Source organism: Cavia porcellus, unplaced genomic scaffold (assembly GCF_034190915.1).
Source record: "Cavia porcellus strain 051 isolate PalLab524CR breed Dunkin Hartley unplaced genomic scaffold, mCavPor4.1 scaffold_2, whole genome shotgun sequence".
Classification (NCBI taxonomy): Eukaryota; Metazoa; Chordata; class Mammalia; order Rodentia; family Caviidae; genus Cavia; species Cavia porcellus.
The window spans coordinates 39,325,378-39,348,314 of NW_026947485.1; the positions used below are offsets into that span (position 1 = coordinate 39,325,378).

The following is a 22,937-nucleotide window of genomic DNA, read 5'->3' on the forward strand; positions in this document are numbered from 1 at the left end:
GCTGTCCCCAGCCGACCCCCACACTCCCTGTTGCCAGGTCTCCCTTCTCTGGAGCTGATATCATGCCAACTTGACTCCAGGCAGCGCTGTGGTATCTAGTCTTCCCAGCCAGGTCTTGCTGGCAGCACAATCTAAGTATGTCCACCGAGCTCAGTGGCAGTCCTAATAGAGCTGTTGGCTATGTTGTGTGGTGAAAAAGCAGCAGCTAACACCTGCACAACTCTGCTACTGGCGTTTCCTAAACTTCCCTGCCCAAACAAAATACACTTCAGGTTAGAAACAATACAAAATAACTCTCTTAACAATGCCGCGGGGCTAGGGTGGGGGAGGGAAGCACATCCTTGAGACTTGAACCCTCCCTCCCTTTTTTCTGCCCATCTGCAGTTTACTTCATCCCCGTGGGCCGTGAGTGCAGGAGAGAGCTCCTTAGGTGCTGAGAAGCACCTGCTGCTGCTGGTCATTGAGGCTTTCTGGTCAGTGAGGCTTGCCTGTTGCCATGGTGAGGAGGTGCAAGATAGATCCTCAATACCATGGGTCAGCCCGGTGCTGCTGGTTGTAGAGCTGTAGCTTGATCTGATCTTTGATCTGATTCACAAGAATCTGGGATAGCAGGATTCCCACCAGCTGAGAAGGGCAAGAAAGGAATTGGGAGTTCAGCAATGAGTGACTTCCCTGCTTCCCCTGATTCAGTGTTCCCAGTGAGGCAAGCACCATCCCTTCCTCTACCCCTCAGCAATGTCAGTCCCAGAAAACACAGCTGGTCCCCAAGCACCCTCCCCTAAATAAAAGCGTCTTTACAGAGTTTGTGGGACCTACAAGTCACGCAGGGTAAGTTACCTGGGGAATGGCTAGCCCCAGTGCCACACCACCAAGTAAGAATAGGTTGCTGTGTATCCAGTTGACCAACTTGTCAATACAGCCGTTGGTATAGATGACATTACTAGCTTCCGAGTATTTAAGAGCCTGCATACCTTGGCCACACATAGTGTTGATCACTGCCTGGGGAAAGAGATGAAAAGCCAAATGGGTCTCCCATGCCAATAACTTTTCGTTTTCAACCTTAGCCGAAGGGCTTCCCACCCATCCTAAACTCTGAAATTGTTAAGAGTATCTGTGGAAGATGCTGGTCTGGAAATTGCTAAATGCACTTCCCTTCCCTTGGGAAGCTGAGATCTAGTTCTCCTTTCTTTAGGTCTGCCTTTGCTGAAACCCCCCTTAGGTTATAGGAGCAAAAAGTTAACAGAGCCATCAGAAAAGCGTCTGATATCTATCCTACAAAACTGCTTAGTTAAGTTATAAAATGCACAAGAAAGTAACTTAGATAATGAGGAAGAATGTTTGCTCACCTGGTTTGGGGTAGGTAAGCAACAGGAGTAAGGGACAGAGCATCGTTCACGGCTGGGGTTATCATCTGAGCAGTTGAAGTACATATTCTGGGACCAGTCCTTGTAGGAAATTCCTCCACAGCAGCTGAACTGCAACAGAGGCCATGGCAAAACTTCAGAATCATCCACCCCTTACCTTGAACCTCGATCTCAAGTCTCCCAGTTGCTGTCACCTGAAGAAAGTTTTTCTTCTGTATTTCCACTGTGTTTTCTTCTGTATTTCTACTTTATATATATTGTTATAATTTACCATAGTGCTGGATATTACAGTTGTGTTGTGTGTATGTGTATATATACATTTTTAAGTTTACATATTCAACTATACTCTTTGAGAGAAGGTAGAAAAAGTTCTGACTTTAGTTCTGCACAGCAGAGTCTGATAAAAAGTGTTCAAAAATATTGGCTAGACCCCTGACTGATGCACTTTAAAATCCTCTATTGTCGTTTTTTTTTCTTCTTTATACCTATGAATAAAATGGATTTAAAAAAACACAGTAAATTTAAAAAAAGTATTAGCTAGAGCTCAGGATATAGCTCAATGGGACAGCATGACTGTAGCATGCACAAGACCCTGGGTTCAAACCCAGCAACACCACAAAGTAACAAAGAGTCACAATACTGGCTGAAATAATTAAAAGATCAGTGCTTTAAAATTTTGACTTAAGACAGAGAAAACACAAGAAGAAATCTTCAGTATTCTGAGTCCACAGTTACTCCTTGAAAGCAAATAAGATCCCAGTCCAGTGTCTGTTGCACCATAGGAAGCACTGCCCTCACAACACCTGTATTTAAAATATAGCTTTTGCTTCATAGCAGCATTATTCACTGTAGCCAAAGGAGGAAGCAGCACAACTGTCTATCGATGGATAAATGCATAAACAAAATGTGATACTTATAAGCATTGGAATATTACTCAGTCTTTTATTCACAATTATATACCATTTACCCCAAGAATTCAAGGTTAAATTAATATATGAAAATCAATCAGCCATATATCAACCTATATGGCCAAAATGACATGATCACTTTAGTGCAAAAAACAATTTGACAATATCCAAACCCTCTCATGCATTTTCAGTTTCTGTTGTCATATACTTATAGTTTTTTAATTTACAGTTATGCTTATCCTCTTGTCATTGTACAGCACATCTATTTTATTTTATTATTACATATTTGCATTTGCAAGATGAAGTTTACATTCATCTTGGATATAGGTGCATGTGTATAACATGATTTGTTCCTTTTTCACATGCTCTTCTCACTTCCCTCCCTCCATTTCTAAGTCTCTTTCCCCCATTTTCATTCTTGTTGTTTTTGTTATTCTTAGCTGGTGTTTATAACATAAAATGTTTACATTCATTGTGGGTATTTGGTACCTGTACATGATAAATCACAAATCTTACTTCCCCTTACCCTCAGTCTCCTGGACCCCTTCTTATCTGCGAGTGATCTGTCTCCTTGTTTCCTTCTATCCATTCTTTATTTGCTCTTTGTACTTTGCTTTACTCAAATGAGAGATACCATATGGTATTTAAGCTTGTGTGTCTGATTTATTTCACTCCACATTATATTTTCCAGGTACATCTATTTTCCTATAAATGTCTTACATTTACCCTTTGTAGCCATTCAGTAGTAGATACCACATTTTCTTGAGGGTATTGCTGCCACACAGGCTACTTCCAGGGCTTAGCTACTGTGAATTGTGCTGCAATAAATATGAGTATGCATGTATCTCTGTAATATCATGTCTTTTACTCTTTTGGGAAGATAAGTAGAAGGGGAATCACTGGGTCAAACAGAAATTTTCATTTAGTTCTTTGAGAAATCTCCAACTGATTTCCATAATTTTGTATTTTTTACCAACGATGTAGGAGAGTTGCTTTTATACTCAGTCTTAAAAGGAAGGAAATTCTAACACATGCTACAACCTGGATGGAGGATATGCCAAGGAAAATAAACAGTTATAAAAGAATGAATATTGTATGGGCTCATTAATTAATACCAAGTACCTAGAAAAGCTAAATTCACAGAAACAGAAAGGAAAATGATGATTGCGAGGGCAAGAAGGAAGTGGGGAATAGATGTTTAATAGGTACAGAGTTTTATCTGGGGAAGATAAAACGTTCTGGAGATGGGTGGTGGTGATGGTTGCACATACATGAATGGTTTTGATACCACAGGTCTGTACATTGAAAAATGGTCAATTCAGTAATACAGTGCCTGCCTGATGCATGAAGCCCTGGGTTTGATTCCTACCATTATAAAAGAAAGACTAAATTTCATGTTATGCATATTAACCACAATTTTAAAAATGTAACTTTTGACTAGATGGAGCCAGGCTCCCAGTGAATGCATGTAACCCCAGCATTCTGGGAGGGTAAGGCAGGAGTGCCACAAATTCAAGCCCAGCCTGGGCAACTTAATGAGACCCTGTCTCAAAAAACAGTTAGGGTGCTGGGGATGTAGCTCAGTGGTACAGCATTGGCCTGGCATGTGTGAGCATCTGAGCTCAATCCCCAGAAACAAAACAAAACAAAAAATATTAAAAAAAAAAATTGTTGTTTTCTCATTTTGCTATCGGCAACCACTTATAATGGTCCACATAAGATTGTTCCAGAATTCTTTTGCAAATATGAACATATATCCCTTTTTACATAAATGGAAGATTATATAGACAGTTTTGTATCCTTAAAGAACTATTAAAGAATTCTATGCAAGTGTGTTTTTTTTTTTTTTGTTTGTTTGTTTTGGTACCGGGCATTGAACTCACAACCTCAAGTTCGCCAAACAAGTGTGTGTTTTACCAAACCTATTTCTGGAGTGTACAAATTACCTACCACGTAATGAAGAGGCCTGTGGGAAAGCCCTTGAGGATGAAGCATCTCCTGAAGGACTCTAACTATTACAAACAGCCCCAGGCCCTGCTGACTGCACCATACTGAGCCCATACCTTCTTCTGACCAAAATCAATGAGGTTCTGCAGATCCAAGTCATCTCGGTAGTGCACAATGGCATTGTTGATGATCTCACTCACTTTCCCCCGAGCCTGCAGAGACATGGGAAGGGAATCAGGACCCTCGATGAATCCCTAACTTATTCTTCCCAGCAGAAGTGACAATAGAGAGGGATCACCTTTTTTCTTTTATTTTTCCTGCTTGTCACAGTAGACGTTGTGGGATTCTGGAGGATGCCCTCTACATATACCAGGGTGTGGTCAGAGCCTTGGGGGTAGCCCTTCTCACCTCTGTAGCAACCCCCCAGCAGCACGGCGAAAGCTTGGCTCCCTCTCCAATCCTACTCTGGATGTACACGGACAGCTACCAAACTTAGCCTTGCCAAATGGCTTCAGTCCTCTTCTTACTGTCCCAGGGCCAATCCTTCCATTATAGTCATTCACTGCCCATCACCTCCCATTCCAACATCCTTTTTACACATTGGCTATTTCTCTAACATCTTGAGGACCATTAATCCATTGGCAAAACTCCTCCAACACACATTCCTTTAGGCCCATACCCCAGCTTAAGTGAGAAGAGGCCCACCCCCAAGTCCCCTGCTTTATACACTATGAGATGGGGGAGGAATCTGCATCTGATGGTAGTCATCAACAGACACCTCAATGAGAGAGAAAGGGTACCTGCCCTCTATTCTTAACATCAAAATGGGAGGGGGGGAAATTTAGCGGTTTGGGTCCCTAAGAAATATTAGGACCTCTCTCCCAGGAGCTGGAGGAAGGATATCATTGATCAAAGATCAAGGTTATCCCCCTTTTATGGTGGAGGTAGAGAATGAACCTAGAGCCTTCGCACTGAGCTATATCCCAGACCCTTTTAAATTTAATTTTTATTTTGAGACAAAATCTCACTAAGTTTGCTAAACTGCCCAAGCAGGGTTTGAATTTGCAATCTTCCTGCCTCAGGACCCTACAGTACTGGGATTACAGGTGTGTACCACCATGCACAGCTCAGATCATCCTTCTTCTCTGAATCTGAATCAGCCTTGAGAAATCAGAACGAAGTCCTAATGAGGGAAGGTAGCCAGTTCTAAAGCCCATCTGTCCTTGGCCCTCAGGTACCAATGATCAAGAGAAATGCTGAACCTGCTGTCACTGCTTCTCGGAAATATATTCAAAATAATTCAGTGTTCATCTTGTACATTCTTACCACAAAATAATTGTTGACTAATGCAAACTGGAGAAACTAATTTAACAGAAGTGTTTGCCAAATGGTAGCACTGACCTCTAGTGGATATAAGAAAATTGCACCTTTTTAGACTACAGATTTCTATCATTTTAGCATTTTAAACCAGAAGGATTAGAAAATTTTGAATCAACTCAACAGCTCTCAAGTTCACAATTTTCCACCATGTTCTCTTTCTGCTCCACTACTTCTCTCACAGTTTCCTTCCATAGTCTATAGCTTGTCCCAGGCCATCATTTGCCCTGTGCGAAGGGATCCTGGTTCTGAATTAAAAGGTCTGTTGCTGCCTGGCAGACTACTTCTAGATATGCTGAACACTGTTCAAATCATGTTTTCTTTCCCCATCTTTCCTTATTTATTTCAACAATTTCTAAGGAAATAAGAGGCTCTGTGTGTCACCTGTGGCCCACCTGATCAGGGGGTTTTAGTTAGTTATTTACCATTAAAGTTGTAGTTTATTTTAAATTTGTGTTTACAGAATTTTCTTCGCTATTGGTCTCTCAGATTGTCAGAGGAAACACTTTTCAAATGTGAAATTTGCTTTACAAGTGCTAACTTAAAGGCCACTCACTCATCCCTAAGGAGAACCTTCCAAAGGCTGCTATTTCTCAGGAGAGGGAGTGCTGTGGTTAATTAATCAGGCTAAACACTAGCAGGAACTTTCCCTTCCTCCCTCTGCTTCCCTGCTGAACAGGTCCCGTGACTCCCAACATTACCTTGTCTGAGAAGACAAAGCCCAGGACCCCAGCAGCCAGCTGCAGCAGGAACACGATGGTGAGGCAGAGGGAGAACTGAGGCAGCAGGCAGGAAAAAGAGACAGTCTGTTACCATTCCGGGCAGCAGCCCCTCCCAGGGCCACGCGAAGTGTTGAGGGCACTAGGCTCATCTTCAAATGCCTCGAACGAACTGGGGCACTTCCTGAGAGCGGCCATCCTGTTACTGTACTTGGGGCCAGCATACCTGGGGCTGAATTCTTCAGAGAGGGGTGGGCAGCAAAGGCTTTTGGGGGTCAGGTGGGACACAAGAAATGGGAAGCCTGTTAGAATGGCATCTGAGACTAGCTGGCACCCCTGGGAGATCTTTCCACTCACGGTTTGCAGGAGGCAGATGTTCTCACGCAGGGATCCGATGCAGCCACAGAAGGTGAGCAGGAACATGAGGACACCCACCACGATGAGCAGGATGGCAGGGTCTACCGCCAGGCAGGCCAAGGCTGCTTCTGAGGGGAGGGGCCCACTCTGTCTGTGCCCAGCGCCCCCTCAGGGATTGGGGAAAGGGTGCCCCTGATCTGTGCCTCTCTTGGTGGGGAATCTCCATGTGAAGGTTATGTGGAGGCACTGCTGTCCTCCCATAGGGAGGACGGAAAAGGCCCAGGAGGAGTTGTGGCATTTAACTTGATAAACTAACAAAGTAAGAGCCTTTATTCCTGGGCTTATGAGTGGAGGAGCCACTCTGGCACCAGAAAAGAATGAGGATGGCATTGGGCTCACCAGCTTTGTGGAGACTGTTTCTGGGAGTCTGTGCAGAGGAAGGGGAATGGGGGTGAAGTCACTCCAGAATGAGCTAGGCAGGGGTCATGGCCACGATGACTCTCTGGCCTAGCTTCTCTCTCTGGTACTACCTAAGCTTCAAAGGTACGACTATCTTGCAAGACTCATGAAATCTCTGGGAACGCAAATGGACTAGCAAAAGCTGGCTGATCAGATGGAGCAGACCACTGAGCTCTGGCTCCAGGAAGCACGAAGAGAGAGGGCTAGGGCTGGAAGAGGCAGAGGGGAATGGGCTGGGCAGCAGTTCTGGGAGGTGAGAGGAGGTATCAGTTTACCTGCATGCTTCATCAGTCGGGCGTAGACACCCACCGCTACCATCACCATGGAAATCACCTATAGAAACAGGGAAAGAGCCAGGCTCAACCTTGAGATTTTTAGAAGCCAGAGAGCTCTAAAAGTGTAACCTTCCAGGAGAACAGGAGAGAGTCATTATCTCAGGGCCCAGGGGTGACCTCCTAATAGTATGGTAATAATGATGGTAACATCTGTCAGGGCTCTCCCTCCATGAATACTTTTCCCAATATTATAACATCCTTGCAACACAATTATTTTGTGAGGCAGATAACTATCCCCACTTTACAGATGAGAAACTTAAGACCATACAAGTTTCATATACATTGATTTCAAAGATAGGCTTCCATCTAACAGGGGGTCTAACTCAGTGATAGAATGTATACATGAGGCCTTGGGTTCAATCTTTAACACTAAAAATACTTGAAAAAACAAAAATATGGGCCTCACAGTGAGACAAACTAGGCTTCATGTGGTACAAACTTCCTTAGTTTCTATATCTGGAAGTGTGAATTAAGAACAAACAAATAGCTACGTCTAATAATATTACTGTGAGAATTAAATAATGAGTGAAGAGTATTTGGGTTTTTTAAAATTAGATTTTATTGGTACATTTTAGATGTACATAATGATCACATTCACCATATAGAATTTGTACCTGTGCACGATATAACTTGTGTCCCCCCCGACCCATTCCACTACTCTACCTGTGTGAAGAGTAACCGAAGGCCTAACAATAAATGTTATCCACCATTACTGAAATCAATTTGTCCAACATCACATAGGAACTGTAAAATTTTTGTGTTATTTTTCTGGTTCTGGGGACTGAATCCACAACTTTCACTAAGCTATATCCTCAACCCTTCTTTATTTTTACTTTGAGTCAGGGTTGACACTAAGTAGCCCACACTTCCCTTGAACTTCTGGTTCTTCTGCCTCCGACTCCTGGAGTAGCTGTGATTACAAGCATTCACCATTGCACCCTACTGAAGTTCTGAATTCTAAGCCATCTACCTGCAAGAGCCAGTCTCACAGATTCAGCAGGCCGGGTCAGATGCACACCCCTGACTCTCTAACCCCTTGGAGGCTAACAAGTATCAAGTACAAAAAGTGCACCTCAAATGAGAGTGCACAAGGGTGTGTGGGTAAATATGAAACTGTGGTAAAGGAATATTATCTTATAAATTCTGTGTGGAAGAATAGTTTAGACTTTTCAAATTTCATAGCTCCTTCCTGAAAGAACAAACCTGTCAAAGACTTCTAGGAGTCCCCAGGGGACTCCCTGCCCCTCAGGCCCCCAGGAGTACCAGACAGTCCCAGTAGGCACTGTAACCCACTCAGCCACCCTTTCTTTGTGCCCCATCTCCATGCTGGTGCTAAGCAGCAGCTGGCTGTCACTATGGCAATAGATGAGGCCACGCTCTGGCAGGAGAGAGTTCTCAGCAGCAGGACTTGGCCATCTCAGTGGGGAAGAAGGCAACTCACTAGTCCTGGCTGTCCTGTAAGACAGAAAGCAGCTGGAAAGAGCAGCCCCAAGGGCCTCTGTGGGAGAAGGAAACTGGGCACCCTAGAACAGGTGAGAGGGTCAGACTGGTCTGCTCAGAGGAAGAAGTGTTTTCTTGGGGCCTGAGGGTTTAGCTGAGCAGCACACATACTTACCTGGCAAATGTGAGGTTATGAGTTTGATTCCTGGTACCAAAAGAAAAAAAAAATCTAGGAAAATGATTACAAGGGAGACGTTCGTGGAAATATGTGTTTTCTGTAGCTTTGTTTAACAAGGTCCTCTACCATCTGGCAGGGATTGGCAGGTGCATTCAGTACTAAAAGGGCAAATTTACTTCTGAAAACCACGTCTTAAGGACACTTCTCTGTAGCACAGTCCTCTCACCGTGTCCCTATCATCTGGCCCTGGCTTTGGGCACTTTGCTATCAGTCAGTTCACATTTTTCATCCAGGAGATAGGAAGTATGTCACAACAAGGTTTGGGGACTATCGGGGGAAACAGGAAAACCCCAGAGCAGAGACACCAGAGGCACCTAGAGGCTGCCTTCTGCCACAGCAAATGAATACCTCCATGTACCCATTAAAACTCATTGCACACAACTGCAGTTCTGCATATCATTTTACTGAATCATTTAAAAATATGCATCTATATGTGCTTTATTTCTGTTGCTCCCAGGCTCCACACTGTTTTTTCATATTTTAATTTTCACTTTAGGGTAAATAACTCTATACAGAGATGGTCTCTAATTAAATCTGAACACAGCTAAAAGAAGAAAGGCACAGTAAAGAGATGCCACATATCTCAGGGCAATTTAATCCTATTTATGGGCCCATAATCACAGCAGTTGCTTTGTCTCTATTGGTGGTAGGTGAAATAATGCCTCCCCAAAGATGTCCATGTCCCAATTCATGGAACCTCCGAATATATTACCTTACATGGCCAAAGGGACTTCACAAATGTGATTAAGGATTTAGAGATGAGATTATCCCTGAAGGTCCAATATAGTAACAAGCAAACAATATATGAGACACAAGGGTGTCAGAGTCAGAGAAAATAACAGAAAGAGATTGGGGTAATGTGGTACCATGAATCAAGGAACGTGGGCAGCCCAAAGCTGCAGCAAGAAGGATGTAAGTCTCTCCTAGAGGAAGCCAAAATGAAGGCAGCACTGCTGACAGCTCGATTTTAGTCTATCTTGTCCTGTTTTGGACTTCTGACCTCCAGAAATATAAAAGATTAAATTTGTGCTGTTTTGAGCCGTTAAGGTTGGGCAATTTGTTATGGCAGCAATAGCAAACTAATATACTCTCCAAATTTAATTCCTCAACTGCTATGTACAAAGTACTCTGAGAACCTATAATCTATGCATTATACTGGGGAGGGACTAAGAGCCTTCATAGCCTACATCAGAGATTCTCAACTTCAGCTGCTACTAGTTACCTGGAGACTCGGGAGTAGAGGAAGAGACTTAAGAAACTCTCACTCTGCAGGCTGCGCCACAAACCCAAGTATATCAGAATCGCTGGTCTTGGGGCCTAGACCAAGTAGTTATGGATGTGTTCCACTTGATTCCAAGGCACAGCCATACCTGAGAGCCTAAAGCACAGTCAGTCATGGATTTCAAACAGTTGAAATCAGCATTAAGTCAGGCATGGTAGTGCATGCCTATAATCCCAGCACTTGGGAAGCTGAGGCAGGAGGATCACTGTGAGTTAGGCCAGCTTGGGCTACATAGTGAGTTCACTGCCAGCCTGAACTATCTAGTGAGACCTTGTCTCAAAAAGAAAAAAAAAAATTAGATGCAGGCTTTCCTATTATTTAATATGATTATGAATGATGTATCTCCTCTGAGTTCTCAAAGTCTGCACTTCACTACAGCACTCTGTACACTTCTATTTCTACCTCACTCTCCACTGTGCACTCCTCAGAGCTCTGCCATTCTACAGTGAGCACTGCTGCAGCTGGTAATAGCACCGGATGTTAGAGCTGTATGGAACTTTGGAAATTGGATCCAACTCACCTCTTTTTTTTTTTTTTTTTAATTATACATTGAATTCAGGGCCATTGCACTGAGCTACATTCCTAGACAAGATCTTGCTAAGTTGCCCAGGTTAGGATTGAATTCAGGATCCTCCTGCCTCACTTTCCCAGAGTGCTGGGATTACAGATGCAGACGTGTACCACCAAAATGAGGCCAAAAGAGTAGAAGAGACACTTGAGCAAGGGTATATGGATGCAGTGGCTACATCTGGACTAACAGAATTTTGCTGTCCCGTTCTAGTAAACTTTCCACTCTTTATCTTCCTTACAAAATCCTTGTAATACTCAAATTATTAGCAATGACCTCCTTTTAAGAGAAAGATGGAGATAAAAGACACTTTTCTTTTCACGTGCTGCCAGAATGAAGCCTGACTAGAAACCTTTCAAAGCTGAGCCTAGCTCTTAGCAAAGTGTTATGTTCCTGAAAAGTTGTCAGTCAAATAATATAATTTGCATGCACCAGGACCTGCATCATCATGTAAGGTGAGGAATCACCTTGTAGTGAAAGTGTCCATCCCTTGGTTCCTTGGGGAAATAGCTGATTCTAGGATTGGGGCAGGAAATATTTAAGACAAGTCTAGAACATCTTATGCTATAAAGTAGGAAAGTGCTCATGAACAAACAAAAATAGAAACAGAATTCTCCCGTCAGTGTAGGTACACTGAAGAGACACAGATGTCACATAAAAGAGCTCCCAATAGCCAAAGCTGAAGCAATTTCAGCATCAAAATAAAGATGTAGTAAATTAGTATCCACGGAATAAGATACGTATCTATTAGTTCATATCAATACAAACAAGTGACTTATAAATAAATAGAAAAGAAAAACCTCCCATACAGAAGAATTCCTATTTATTTATTTTTTAAGACAGGTTTTGAACTCACTATGTAGCTCAGGCTGACCTTGAATTTGTAGCAATTCTCCTTCCTCAGATTCCTGAATGGAGGGATTACAGATATGCGCCACCATGTTTGGTCAAAAATTTCAAGTAATTTATAAAGATACCCTCAAGGAAGTAAAGCATAACTCTTTGTTCCTAAAATGTGGGTTGTGGATTAGAATTTTCTTCCAAAAAAAAAAAAAAAAAAAAAAAGAATTTTCTTCCAAAGAGTGCAGTGTAGGAAAAAAAAGAGGGGGAAAAAGTAATTATAGCAATGAAATCTGACAAATATGACCTCAGTCAAGAGTCCAAGGCCAACATCAACAATGATGATGTTGACAAATTGCTGTGAAGCAATTTTACTAAAATGGTTCTTTATTCTGTGGTGTTCTGCCTCGAAAAACACAGCCCCAAGATAAACATGAGAAAAACATTAAGCAAGTTCCAATAAAAGGACATTCCACAAAATTCTTGAGCAGCACTCTTTAAAAAGTCTCAAAGTCATCCAGGTGTGGTGGTACACACTTGTAATCCTAACACTCTGGGAGGCTGAGACAGGAGGATTGCAAACTGAAGCCTAGGATGGGCAACTGAGTGACTTAGGAAGACCCTGAGTGACTTAGGAAGACCCTGAGTGACTTAGGAAGACCCTGTCTGAAAATAAAATATAATAAAAAGCGTAGGAGACATATCTCATTGCAGAGGCCCTGGATTTAGTCCTCAGTACTGAAAAACAGAAACAAAAACCCCTCAAGGCTATCAAAAGCAAGGAAAAACTGAGAAACTTGAGAAACTGTCATAGCCAGAGGAACCAATGGAGACATGATCACCATGTATAACCTAGGATCCTGGATGGGATGCTGGAACAGGAAGACTTCACATGAAAACAAGGAAGTGTGAACGAAGCAGGGCATACGGGTAATCCCATGGAGTATAACAACTGCTCACCCTAACGAACATGTTAGCAACAAGGGAAGCTAGGCACAAGGTATAGGGAAATGCTCTGTATGGTTTTCAATTTTTCTCCAAAACTAAAACTGTTCTAAAAAATGAATTATATTCTTGTTTTGTTTTTGTCTTTTTCGTTTTTTTATCGGTACCAGGGATCGAACTCACGACCGCACACTTGCAAGGAAGGTGCTTATGCCGCTGAGCTAAATCCCCAGCCACTTGCTTTGTTTTTTGAGACAATCTCGCCATGTAGTCTGGGCTGGCTTTGAACTCACTAGGTAGGCCAGGTTGGCCTCTGACTCATGGCAATCCTCCTGCTTCAGCCTCTGGAGTGCTGAGATTGCAGGCATGTGCTACAATTCCTGACTTAAGTCTATTTTTAAAAAACCCTGCATTTTTTTGTCTTGTAATCCTACATGTTTTGATATATGATTTTCTTAAACTAGAGATCATCTGTATACACTGGAACCAGTTTAAGTAGGGTGCTTTCCTCCCAGTCACACCAGGGGTTAAGCTGGTGAATCCTGATGTGACAGAGCATCAGGAAGCCACGGTGACCTGCTATGTATACTACATATTCTGATATATGAATTTAAAAAATGATAATATACTGTGACTGCTATGTATATAGTCTATGTCTCAGTTTGCACAATTATCCCCATAATTGACTCTGTAACCCTTTTCCTTTTTTGTGATCCTGGATTTAATCAATGACCATGCATTGCATTTAGTGATTAAATCTCCTTTAACCTAGAATAGTCTGTTCTTTTCTCTTAGATGTTCTCCTTCCTTATTTGTTTATTTATTTAGTCTTGTGGCACTGTTGATTGAGCCTAGGGTCTTCCCACGGAGCTGCAACTCAGGTTTTTTTTTTTTTTTTTTGAGATAGTCTTTAGTTGTTAAGTTGCCCAGTCTGGGTTTGAATTTGCAGCTCTCTTGCCTTGGCCTCCCAAAGCGCTGGGATTACAGATGTGCACTGCCGTATATGGTTTCTTCCTTTCATTTTGGTCTTTGAAGACAGTGACTTTTAAAAATTTGTGGTAAAATTCATATAACACAAAATTTACTCTTTTGGGCTGGGGATGTAGCTCAGTGGTAGAGTTTTTAGCTAACATTCAAGGAGGCCTGGGTTCAATCCTCAGCATCACAAATGTATTGTTTGTATTATTTGAAGCACATACTTTAGTGGCTGTGATACATTAACATTGCTGCATGACAATCACCACTACCAGAGCTTTTCACCACCCCATCCCACCATCAAACAGTCATGCCTCATCCCCTCTTCTCCTTCCTTTCCCCAACCACTGTAATGGCTTTCATTCTCTATGGATTCTCTTATTCTGGACATATCCTGGAAATGGAATCATACAACATGTGCCCTTTGTGCCTGGCTTCTTTCATGTAATTTGCTTTTAAGGCTCATCCATGTTGTAATACATATCCCTACTTCATTTCTTCTCATGGCTCAATAATGGAATAATGTCCCCTGTATGGATGTGATGCAATCTGTACACGTATTCATGCACTGATGAATATTTGGGCTGTTTCCACCCTTTGGCTACTGTGAATAGTAGTGCTGCTAGGAACATCTGTGTACATGTTTTGGTTTGGATAGTTGTTTTCAATCCTTTCAGGCTTATACCTAAGATTAGGATTGCTGGGTCATGTAGAAATTTTAAGTTTAATTTTTGGAAGAGCTGCCAAGCTACTCTCCATAGGGTCCAGATTACTTTTCCTTCCCACTGGTAACGTATGAGGCTTCCAGTGGCTTCCTACTCACGCCAGCACTTGTTTAGACATTTTTGATAGGTCTAGACCTATTGTTTTGCAGAATGCCCCTCAATTTGGATTCATCTGTTTCCACACAATTAGATTCAGATTATACATTTTTGATAGGGATATTGCACAGATACTGTTATGTTCTGGGTACCATGTGATGAAGCATAAGATGTTAATTTCTATCACAGAGATAAGGAGCAATTTTACTAACAGATGATGTGGCTGTCAGATGTATGTCTCTGTACTTCATAAACAATACGGGCTAAATTGTTTTGGGAAATACATTTTCTAAATAAATTATTTCCTACTCTTGCGCAGTATTCATTATTACTGGTCCTCTCCCCTTTGCTAGTACTTGCTGGTAGGTAAGAAGCTGCAGGCACTAACCATGTTCAGCACAAAAAACAGAAAATAGAGAAAAATCATCCCCATTATCTTTTTTTTAAGGTTCCAATTGTACTTCATTTCTACAATGCACCATATTTTAATGGATATACAGTGCATTTACTTGGCATCAATTATGATTTGATTTTGAAGCAATTTAGCTGTATTATATCAGCTGGCATGATTACTGATCTCTCCATTCCTTTGGGGTGACTCTGCCAAGACGGGAAAGGTTCTATTCTATTCCAGTTTGTGTTGCTGTGTATGTCCATATAGCAATATGGAATGTGACTCCACCAACTAATACAGCATCACCGTATCTGTCATGGAAATAGGTGTATGTTTCCAGTGGCTCTGCCTTGCCACCATTTGCTGAATGCTTTGAATTAGAAGGTGACAATGTGTTTTTGACCAAGGGAAACAGCATGGAGCTCAAGACAAAACTGTAGTTACTGCAGTTGCTGGTTTGGTATAAATTACTTCCAGATATCCTTGCCCTCTCCATTATCTTGACTTTTCTTGCAAATTGGAAAAAGACAACCACGACATAATGTCTGTGAGGAAAAAGCCCTTGTTCTATCCCCTAGAACACTAATTCTGGGGGTTCAAGCCTGATGCCACAGCAGATGGGCTCCTGAGTCCATTTCCCCTGAGCTGTATCTCAAGATCAAGGTGGAGCACCAAATCCAGAGGAGAGGGCCTGGATGCAGGAGGGGACTGTGTGCTTAGGGTACACAGGACAATTCTTTATAAGCCAGAAAATGAAAGCTTCATGTGGCGGTGCACATCTGTAATTCCAGCACTCAGGAGGCTGAAGCAAAAGGATTGCAGCTAGTTCAAGGCCATCCTGAACTACATAGCAAGACCCTGTCTTATAAAACAAAACAAAACAAGAGCAGGGCATAGTGGTACACTCCTGTAATCCTCGCACTCAGGAGGCTGAGGCAGGAGGGTCGTTGCAAGTTTGAGACCAGCCTGGGGAACAAGTGAGCCCAAGGCCAGCCTGAACCACGTATGGAGACCCTGTCTCAAACAGACAAAAACAAAGCAAAACAAAACAAGCAGTCTGGTATGGCTGCATGTACCTGTAATCTCAGCATGTGGGAGCCTGAGGCAGGGTGATTATCATGAGTTCAAGGCCTGCCTGGGCTACACAGTGAGTTCAAAACCAGCCTGAATTGCATAGCGAGACTGTCTCAAAAAACCAACAAACAAAAACAAAACAAAACAAAACAAAGACAAAAAGCTCCTAGGAAATGAGAAGCATGATTCATTATCATTTTCCTCTGGCTAATAGTGGGACTATAAGCAAAGGGGGTTCAGGTTCAAAGCGGCCCCTTAACTAAACTCAAGCCCTATTTAGTGCCACTCTTTCTTCCTGTCCGGAGCAGCCTTCCTCCTAGTTCTCTAAGCCCACTCCCTAGCACAGGATTTCTAGGTGTTATTTCCAAGAACAGTAGGAGCAGCTACCTGGTGTTGAGGGCTAAGCCAGACTGTTGTCCTCCACCCCCCAGTTACAGTGATTGAACCACAGGGCCTTTGCACTAAGTTACATCCTTAGCCTTTAAATTTGTTAAAATTTTGAGCCAGGGTCTTGTTAAGTCACCTAGGCTGGAGTCAAACTTGGCCTCAGCTTCTCATAGTGCGGGCGATATAGGTACATGCGGCCACACCCAGTTGGGCTAAGTGTTTTATAGATGCTACTTCATTCCATTCCAACCACAACCTCAAGAGGGCGCCAGGAGCTCCATTCTAGAGAATGAGATCCACAGAATTTTCAAATAGAGTAACAGCCTGGTTCGCTCAATTGGTGAGTGGCTGAAGTGGGACTACAGCCTAGATCCAGATGCCCCCAAAGCCTTATGGCTTCAGCCACAGGTTTTGTACCTTCCTATTTTTGCCACACAGCACCCTCAGAATCCTTGTGTAAACCTAGAACCATTGTGATTCTCTTGGGAAGCAGCTGGCAATTTCCAAAGGAGGTAAGGTGGAGGCAGGGGAAGGACGACAGTGTGGGGGAGGTGACCAGAGTGCCAGCAGAGCCAGGAAATGGCTCCAAGGGAGGTCCCTGGAATGACACCTTGAATGGGGAGACAGAGCATGGCCACACAGCGTCTGTCAGCCTGAATACTCTCCAAGAGAAAGTGCTGCCCTCATCTGTCCCCACGTTCCAAAGTTCAGTTTGCAGGGAGCAGGAAGCAGGTGGAACCATCTCAGAGTCCACCCCTCCTACTTAGTTTCTTTCCTTCTTCTGAAGGAGATGAGAAGGATAGCTGAGGGGACAGTAATTAGCTAGGGCTGGCTATAGCTCAGTGGTAGAGCACTTACCTAGGATACCCGAGTCCCTGGGTTCTGTCCCTAGCAAAAATCCCAAAGCAACAACTCTCTCCCACTCAGAGGGAAATGGGAGGGTGGTATCTCCCTCCCACTAGAACTTTCTAGAACTTTCTACCCTTAATTTTAGGAGAAGTCACAGTCTACTAGACTTAAAGCTGGGCCCTCCCTCGCACTGCCCATGACCTATACATGCTAGATCCCTGTGTCACCCCAGGACTTGGTTTCTATGGTGTTAACTGTCTGAGTGACACAGGCTCTTAGCTTTTTTGCTCTTTGCCAATGTTTGGAGCTGATCCTTTAGCATCTCCCTTGGGCCAAGGTTGATTTTGTTTTTCCAAAGTTGTAAGTCAGGCAAGAAAGTCAAGAGTTCAAGTAATATAGACATTCAAACTCATGGTCCGAGAATAACTCGGCAAACAACAGCCTGCTACCAAGACTCAGAGAAGTACCCTGTGGTTTCTTTTATTCTTTTTAAATGGTGCTTGAATACTACAATTATCTACTTGGTACAAGGCAGGCAGAGCTGCTAGAGAAGGCTTGTCTGTAACCTACAGAGCAAAGGGTATGGTTCTTGTCTTTCTTTTTTTTGTTGGTTTTGTAAATGAATCTGACCACTTCACTTATTGAAGCCTGCCTAACCTATAGGGAAAGTAAAGGAGAAGGAGGCAGGCTCCTAAGGTTTTGGGAAATGTGTTTAGTATAGGGGAGGTTGGGTTGCAGAAAAGTGCTGCTGGAGGATTTTTACTTTGGTTGATGCTTGGCCAATTTCTTTCTGATCCAGGAGAGGTGGAGCTGCTGGGAGAAGGGGGAACTCTTGAGTGTCCTGGGGCTCCCATATACTATGGTCCTGGACAGGAGAGCACATTAGGCTAGGAAATACATAGAGAGGGGTCCATATGTAGTAGTGGAAGAAAACAAAATACCACCCCCCCAAATGTAGACTGTTATCATGTTGGCTCTGAGAGAGATGGCTGGCATTTATTCTGACTTGGCCTAAGGTAGGGTGTCAGGCCAAAGGACCCATCCAGAGGAAAACACTGTAGAGTGCCTCAACACCAAGAACGCTCACGCACCTAAGGCTGGGCTGCATCTTGAGAGAACAGTGTCCAAGATGGAAAGAGGAGGGAAGAATATTATGCCCCTGCTCAATAAGCTTTACCAGTAATAACATTCAATAAACACTCACTTTCTGTCAAACACAACTGGGCACTAGGAAACTGGAAGTGAATAAGGTAGTGCCTACCCTCAGGAGCCTGAAGTCTACAAGGAAAGTCAGGTACATAAACATAACTGCAGCCCAGGTAAGGCGTGTGGTCATCAGAGTACATACAAGGTGCACAGGAATCCAGAAGCGTGGTCACCGAAGATAACTTGACTTAAAAGCCACTCTAACTGCTGTCCCAAATAGGATAAGGACCAGTAAGGGAGGAGCTGGGCAGCACTAATAATATTCCTGATAACATGTGCCCAAGGATGATAAAAAACACACATCCCTCTGAGATGTCCAACACAAGGAGGTGAGGAAAGACAGCTACCTCTCAAAGGTTTAAATATAACTTCGAACTTAGGGTGCTGGTAAACAAAGCAACCTGCTTGCCTCCCTGGTAAGCAGCCATGAGCCTACCAGCACAAACATCCCATCCTTCCTCCCCTCCCCGGTTAGCAGATGGGAGCCAGAGGTCTGAGCATTTCTAGAGAGGTTGATCATATGCAATATAACAAATATGGGGCATTTCCTTCTACCATCTCTTTGAAGGCAAATAGCATTATCACTGTTTTGCTTTGTTCTGATTAATTATATTGCTCTATTCAATATTCTGTTTTGATAAGTTCTATAATGTTCTGTATTTGGTTTGATTTTGCTATATCTGACTGAAAGAACAACTATTATGAAGATAATGAGATATGCTATGGTAACTATTATTGTTATCCCAGTAACCTGCTGTGAAGTTTTGTACCAATTTCACTGCACTATCTCAATTGGCTTTGTTCTGTTGTACTTTACTATCTTAAAAATAATAAAAAACTTTTAAAAAATACAACTTCTAGGATCTTAGAGTCACTATTCTAGGCCAAGGAAACTTAACAGTTAATCACCTCATGACACAATTCTGAGGGAAAAAGTCAGAACTCTTAGGCGAAAGGGGAAGTACGATTTGAAACATAACCAGGAGGAATTGGTCCTGTTTTAAAAGTAGACAGCAGCTTTCTGAGTCAAACTCTAAAAGCCTAAAGAGTCAGGCCCCCTGGAGCAGCAGTAGTGGCAGCCGCTGCCACCACTGAGTGTGAATCTAGATAATTCTGGCCACCTTCCTAATGTGTCCCCTGCATAAATACAAACACCACCCCCACACAACACCTCTGCAGCTGGCAGACATGTGCTCTGCCTGCAAAGGTGAGGGCCAGCAGTCCTAGCCAAGGGTGGAATTTGATTAGGATGGCAGAAGCTTGCAAAAAAGAAAGCATTTAACCAGTCCCTGAAGTGAGATGGAAAGAAAGATCCCCTGATCCCTGGAAGCCCTTTCTCTCCACTTGCATGGGTATGCAATGTCTCTGTGGCTCTGTGCCCAGCTGGGAGAAGTGACACTCAGGAACCCCTAAACAGTACCATCTTCTAAGCAGTGCAATGGCCCAGGGATAACAGGACACAGAGAGACTCATTCTTAGATCCAGCCCCAGGTCTTAAAGGAAAAAAGAGACTAGTCCCTAAAATGATTCATTCATCTTTAAATAGTTCACAGAGGCAGATAAATTTTCTCCTTTAGAGGAGATTCAAGACAGAGAGCCAGATACATTGGCTTAGGGTCACACAGTAAATTGGTACCAGAGAGAAGCGGGGCCTCTTGTCCTTTAATGTGCTATTTCTAGAGCCTCTGACTTTTTGAGTCTACACTGGGGCCAACAAGGGGCTTTACTCTACTTGAGGTGGTGCCAATCTGGCTAGTCAGGTCCTCTCTGACCTTGAATGAAGCATTTTTACCAAGGGTCTATGGGTCTATGGAGCCAAATTCTCTCCCTGGTTGTGATTTCCTAAAGTCATTTGTCTGGTAAAAGGGGTGTGAGGTAGGGAAGGAAAGTCCTAGATAATGAACATGAATATAGGGTAACAGATGTACCCAGCTGCTGTTGCTGAGGAGCACAGACAAGAGTGAGGTGCCAAAGCAGCATGGCAGTATAAGCCTGTAATCTTAGCATTTGGGAGGCTATGGCAGAAAGACATGAGTCTAAAACTAGACTGGGCGGGGCTGGGGATTTAGCTCAGCGGCATAAGCGCCTGCGTTGCAAGCAGGCAGTCATGAGTTCGATCCCTGGTATCGATAAAAAAGAAAAAAAGACTAGACTGGGCTACACAGTGAGTTCAAGACAAGCCTGAACTACATAGGGAGATTTCTCTCAAAAAACAACAACACCAACGACAACAAGAGGAAGGTGCCACATGTTCTAAATGAAGCAGAAGCTTTGCTGAGACAAGAAGCTGTAAAGAAGAGCTGAGGCTCTCGGGAGGATACTTCTTACTGGTACTAGCATATTTTGGCCTAGCAGACTCAGTGAGCTTGATGGAGCTCTTGGTAGTACTTACCCCTAGATGGGGAGTTCCCCTAGGCATATTCCCCTGCCCTGGCAGAAGGGTGCTAAGGGATTTTCTTCTGTTTTTCCCTAACCTCTAGCGGAAGTAGAACCCAGAACATGGGAACTCGGGTTGACTGTTTAACCATTAATAGCAACACTACCCCACCTATAGTAGCAGCCATCTGGGTCAAGGACTTCCCCTAGAGGCATCCTGGTTCAGCAGAAAAATCACCAAACCAAGCCTACTAACCAGCTGTTGGGCCTTGGATAAAACATTTAACATCACTGTGATTCAGCTTTCTCATATATAAGATATGGTGCTGGACTAGATGCCTGCTGTATTTTTTTCCCCAGTTCTAAAGGTGAGAATTTGATAAAAGCCCAAACTTTAATTTTCCCAAGAGTTTGATGGCTGGGAGTGAGCTGTCATCACCACCCTCTGGGATCTCTCTTATTTGTCCCAACAGGCTAGCACTTATGTGCTTTGTGTCTGCACTTCACACCATGGCCCCTGTGAAACCTTTCTAGCAGCTGGCTTAGATGTCTGGTCTGTTACTTCTGCTAGGAAACATATTTTAGACTCACAATGCCTTTGGCTTGCAAATCTGTGTAGGTCTGAAGCTGAAGGTGGGCAAGGATGATGGGCTCCCAGAAAGGTAGGTCTGATGTGGTATGAGCTGGCACAGAAGTGAGGCTACAGGGAGGGATTTGCCTGTGTTCTCAAATTCAGAGGGCCCAGGCACTGTCTAGCTATGAAATAGGATCAAGCTAGCATTTCATGATGTGGTCCAGCTCAGTTCTTGGCCCTGTCTTCCCTGATCATACCAGGTCACTCTCATGACACAGGGAATGAAGGCCTGTGGACTGGAACTTATCTGCCCGGGTCAGTCAAGTCAACAGTGATGGCTGAGTAGGGGTGGAATTTTTCCACTTTTCCATCCCCAAGCAGGAGATTTTGAAAGAATCTCTGGCCTTCCAGCCAACACTGGGTCCTGTTTAAAAACACAGAGGACTGTCAGGGGGAGGGGTCTGGTGCTGAGAAAGGCAGCACAAAGTTTGGGGCAGCGCTGGCATGGGAGGGAAGAACGGGAGACCATGGTTGTCCCTTCTCAGCCTTTGCCGGAAGGGGAGCAACAGAGGCCTGCAAAAGGAAGAAAGGAAGCCCCTTGACCGTTCTTGCCCGAGGGAAGGGGAAGAGATTTGGTTTTTTTCTCCCTTCCTCTTCTTTCTTTTCGGTGGGGCCACCCAGCCCCTCAGGCCTGAAAGTCCCCAATCCCGAATATGCTAGCACCTTAGGGCTGCCTTGCCCCAACTGGGAAACCAGCCCCTCCCCCAACACTTGGCCTGGTGCAGTCCCCTCACCCTCACTGAGCCGCTCGCTCACCCCTCGGGCGTCCCCTCCTGACTCAGTGGCACTACTGCTCCCTCCCCAGGAAGAATCCTGCTAAGTGTCATTAGCGGTAAAACTCGCCCGGTACCGGGCATCCCGGGGTGCCCCTCTCCCCAACCTTCTAGAGGTGCCCTGCAGCTCAGGTGGCCCCGCGACCCCCAAGACTCACCCAGAAGAGCATGTTGAAGAAGAACAGCAGGTATTTCACCAGCGGGCTGACGAAGGAGAACTCCTCCCCGGAGGCGGCGGGCGCCCCCGGTCTCCGCGCCATGGTCCGCGCCGCCCCCGGGGGCCTAGCTCCCCGCCGCGGCCGGCCACCCTGCGCGCCCCGCGCCCCGGGGCATGAGCCGCGCCGCGACGGGAGCGTGAGCCGCGGAAGCCCAGGAGCTGGGGAGCCGCCCGAGCTGAGCGTTGAGCGCCGGGGACCCGCCGCGGCCGGAGCAGCCAGGAGAATACAGCGGCAGCAGGAGCAACCAAGACTCAGCTGCGGCCGAAGGACCAGCCCGCCCGGCTCTCAGGGAGCGGGCCCGCCCCCGGCTGCCCATTGGTACGGCTGCCGCAGCCTGACTTCTCATTGGCTGGGCACTGATGTCACTAAGCATCCAGCCTTCCCTCTCCCGCCAGAGGCGGGGTAGACACCTGTTCTGAGGGACAACTTGTTAAAGGGTCGGCGATTCTAC

At 44.3% G+C, this 22,937-nt stretch overlaps 1 protein-coding gene and 1 pseudogene across 2 annotated transcripts; both read right to left on the reverse strand.

The window, feature by feature from the left end:
* Positions 1 to 273: 273 nt before the first annotated feature.
* Positions 274 to 22,757, reverse strand: Tspan33 (tetraspanin 33). Of its 2 annotated transcripts, none has more exons than XM_063240904.1 (8): positions 22,427 to 22,757; positions 7,407 to 7,464; positions 6,673 to 6,797; positions 6,298 to 6,372; positions 4,336 to 4,431; positions 1,347 to 1,475; positions 838 to 999; positions 274 to 624 (listed from the first exon to the last, which is right to left on the reverse strand). In XM_063240904.1, exons 1-8 carry the CDS (start codon positions 22,526 to 22,528, stop codon positions 523 to 525), a joined length of 849 nt encoding a protein of 282 aa, XP_063096974.1. In that variant the 5' UTR covers positions 22,529 to 22,757; the 3' UTR covers positions 274 to 522. The 2 variants fall into 2 exon arrangements, with proteins under 2 accessions (XP_063096974.1, XP_063096968.1); XM_063240898.1 differs by having other exon boundaries at positions 6,673 to 6,800; positions 22,427 to 22,756.
* LOC134474167 (cytochrome c oxidase subunit 7B, mitochondrial-like) lies at positions 7,489 to 22,420 on the reverse strand (annotated as a pseudogene).
* Positions 22,758 to 22,937: the final 180 nt, after the last annotated feature.

Bases quoted from the DNA above. Each gene is read 5' to 3' on its own strand.
- Tspan33 (XM_063240898.1), bottom strand. From the start codon at position 22,528: ATGGCGCGGAGACCGGGGGCGCCCGCCGCCTCCGGGGAGGAGTTCTCC. The intron at 6,373-6,672 runs GTGAGTGGAAAG...CTGCTGCCTCAG, and splicing joins ACATCTGCCTCCTGCAAACC to TTCTCCCTCTGCCTCACCAT. The intron at 4,432-6,297 runs GTAATGTTGGGA...ATGTCTCTGCAG, and splicing joins GCTTTGTCTTCTCAGACAAG to GCTCGGGGGAAAGTGAGTGA.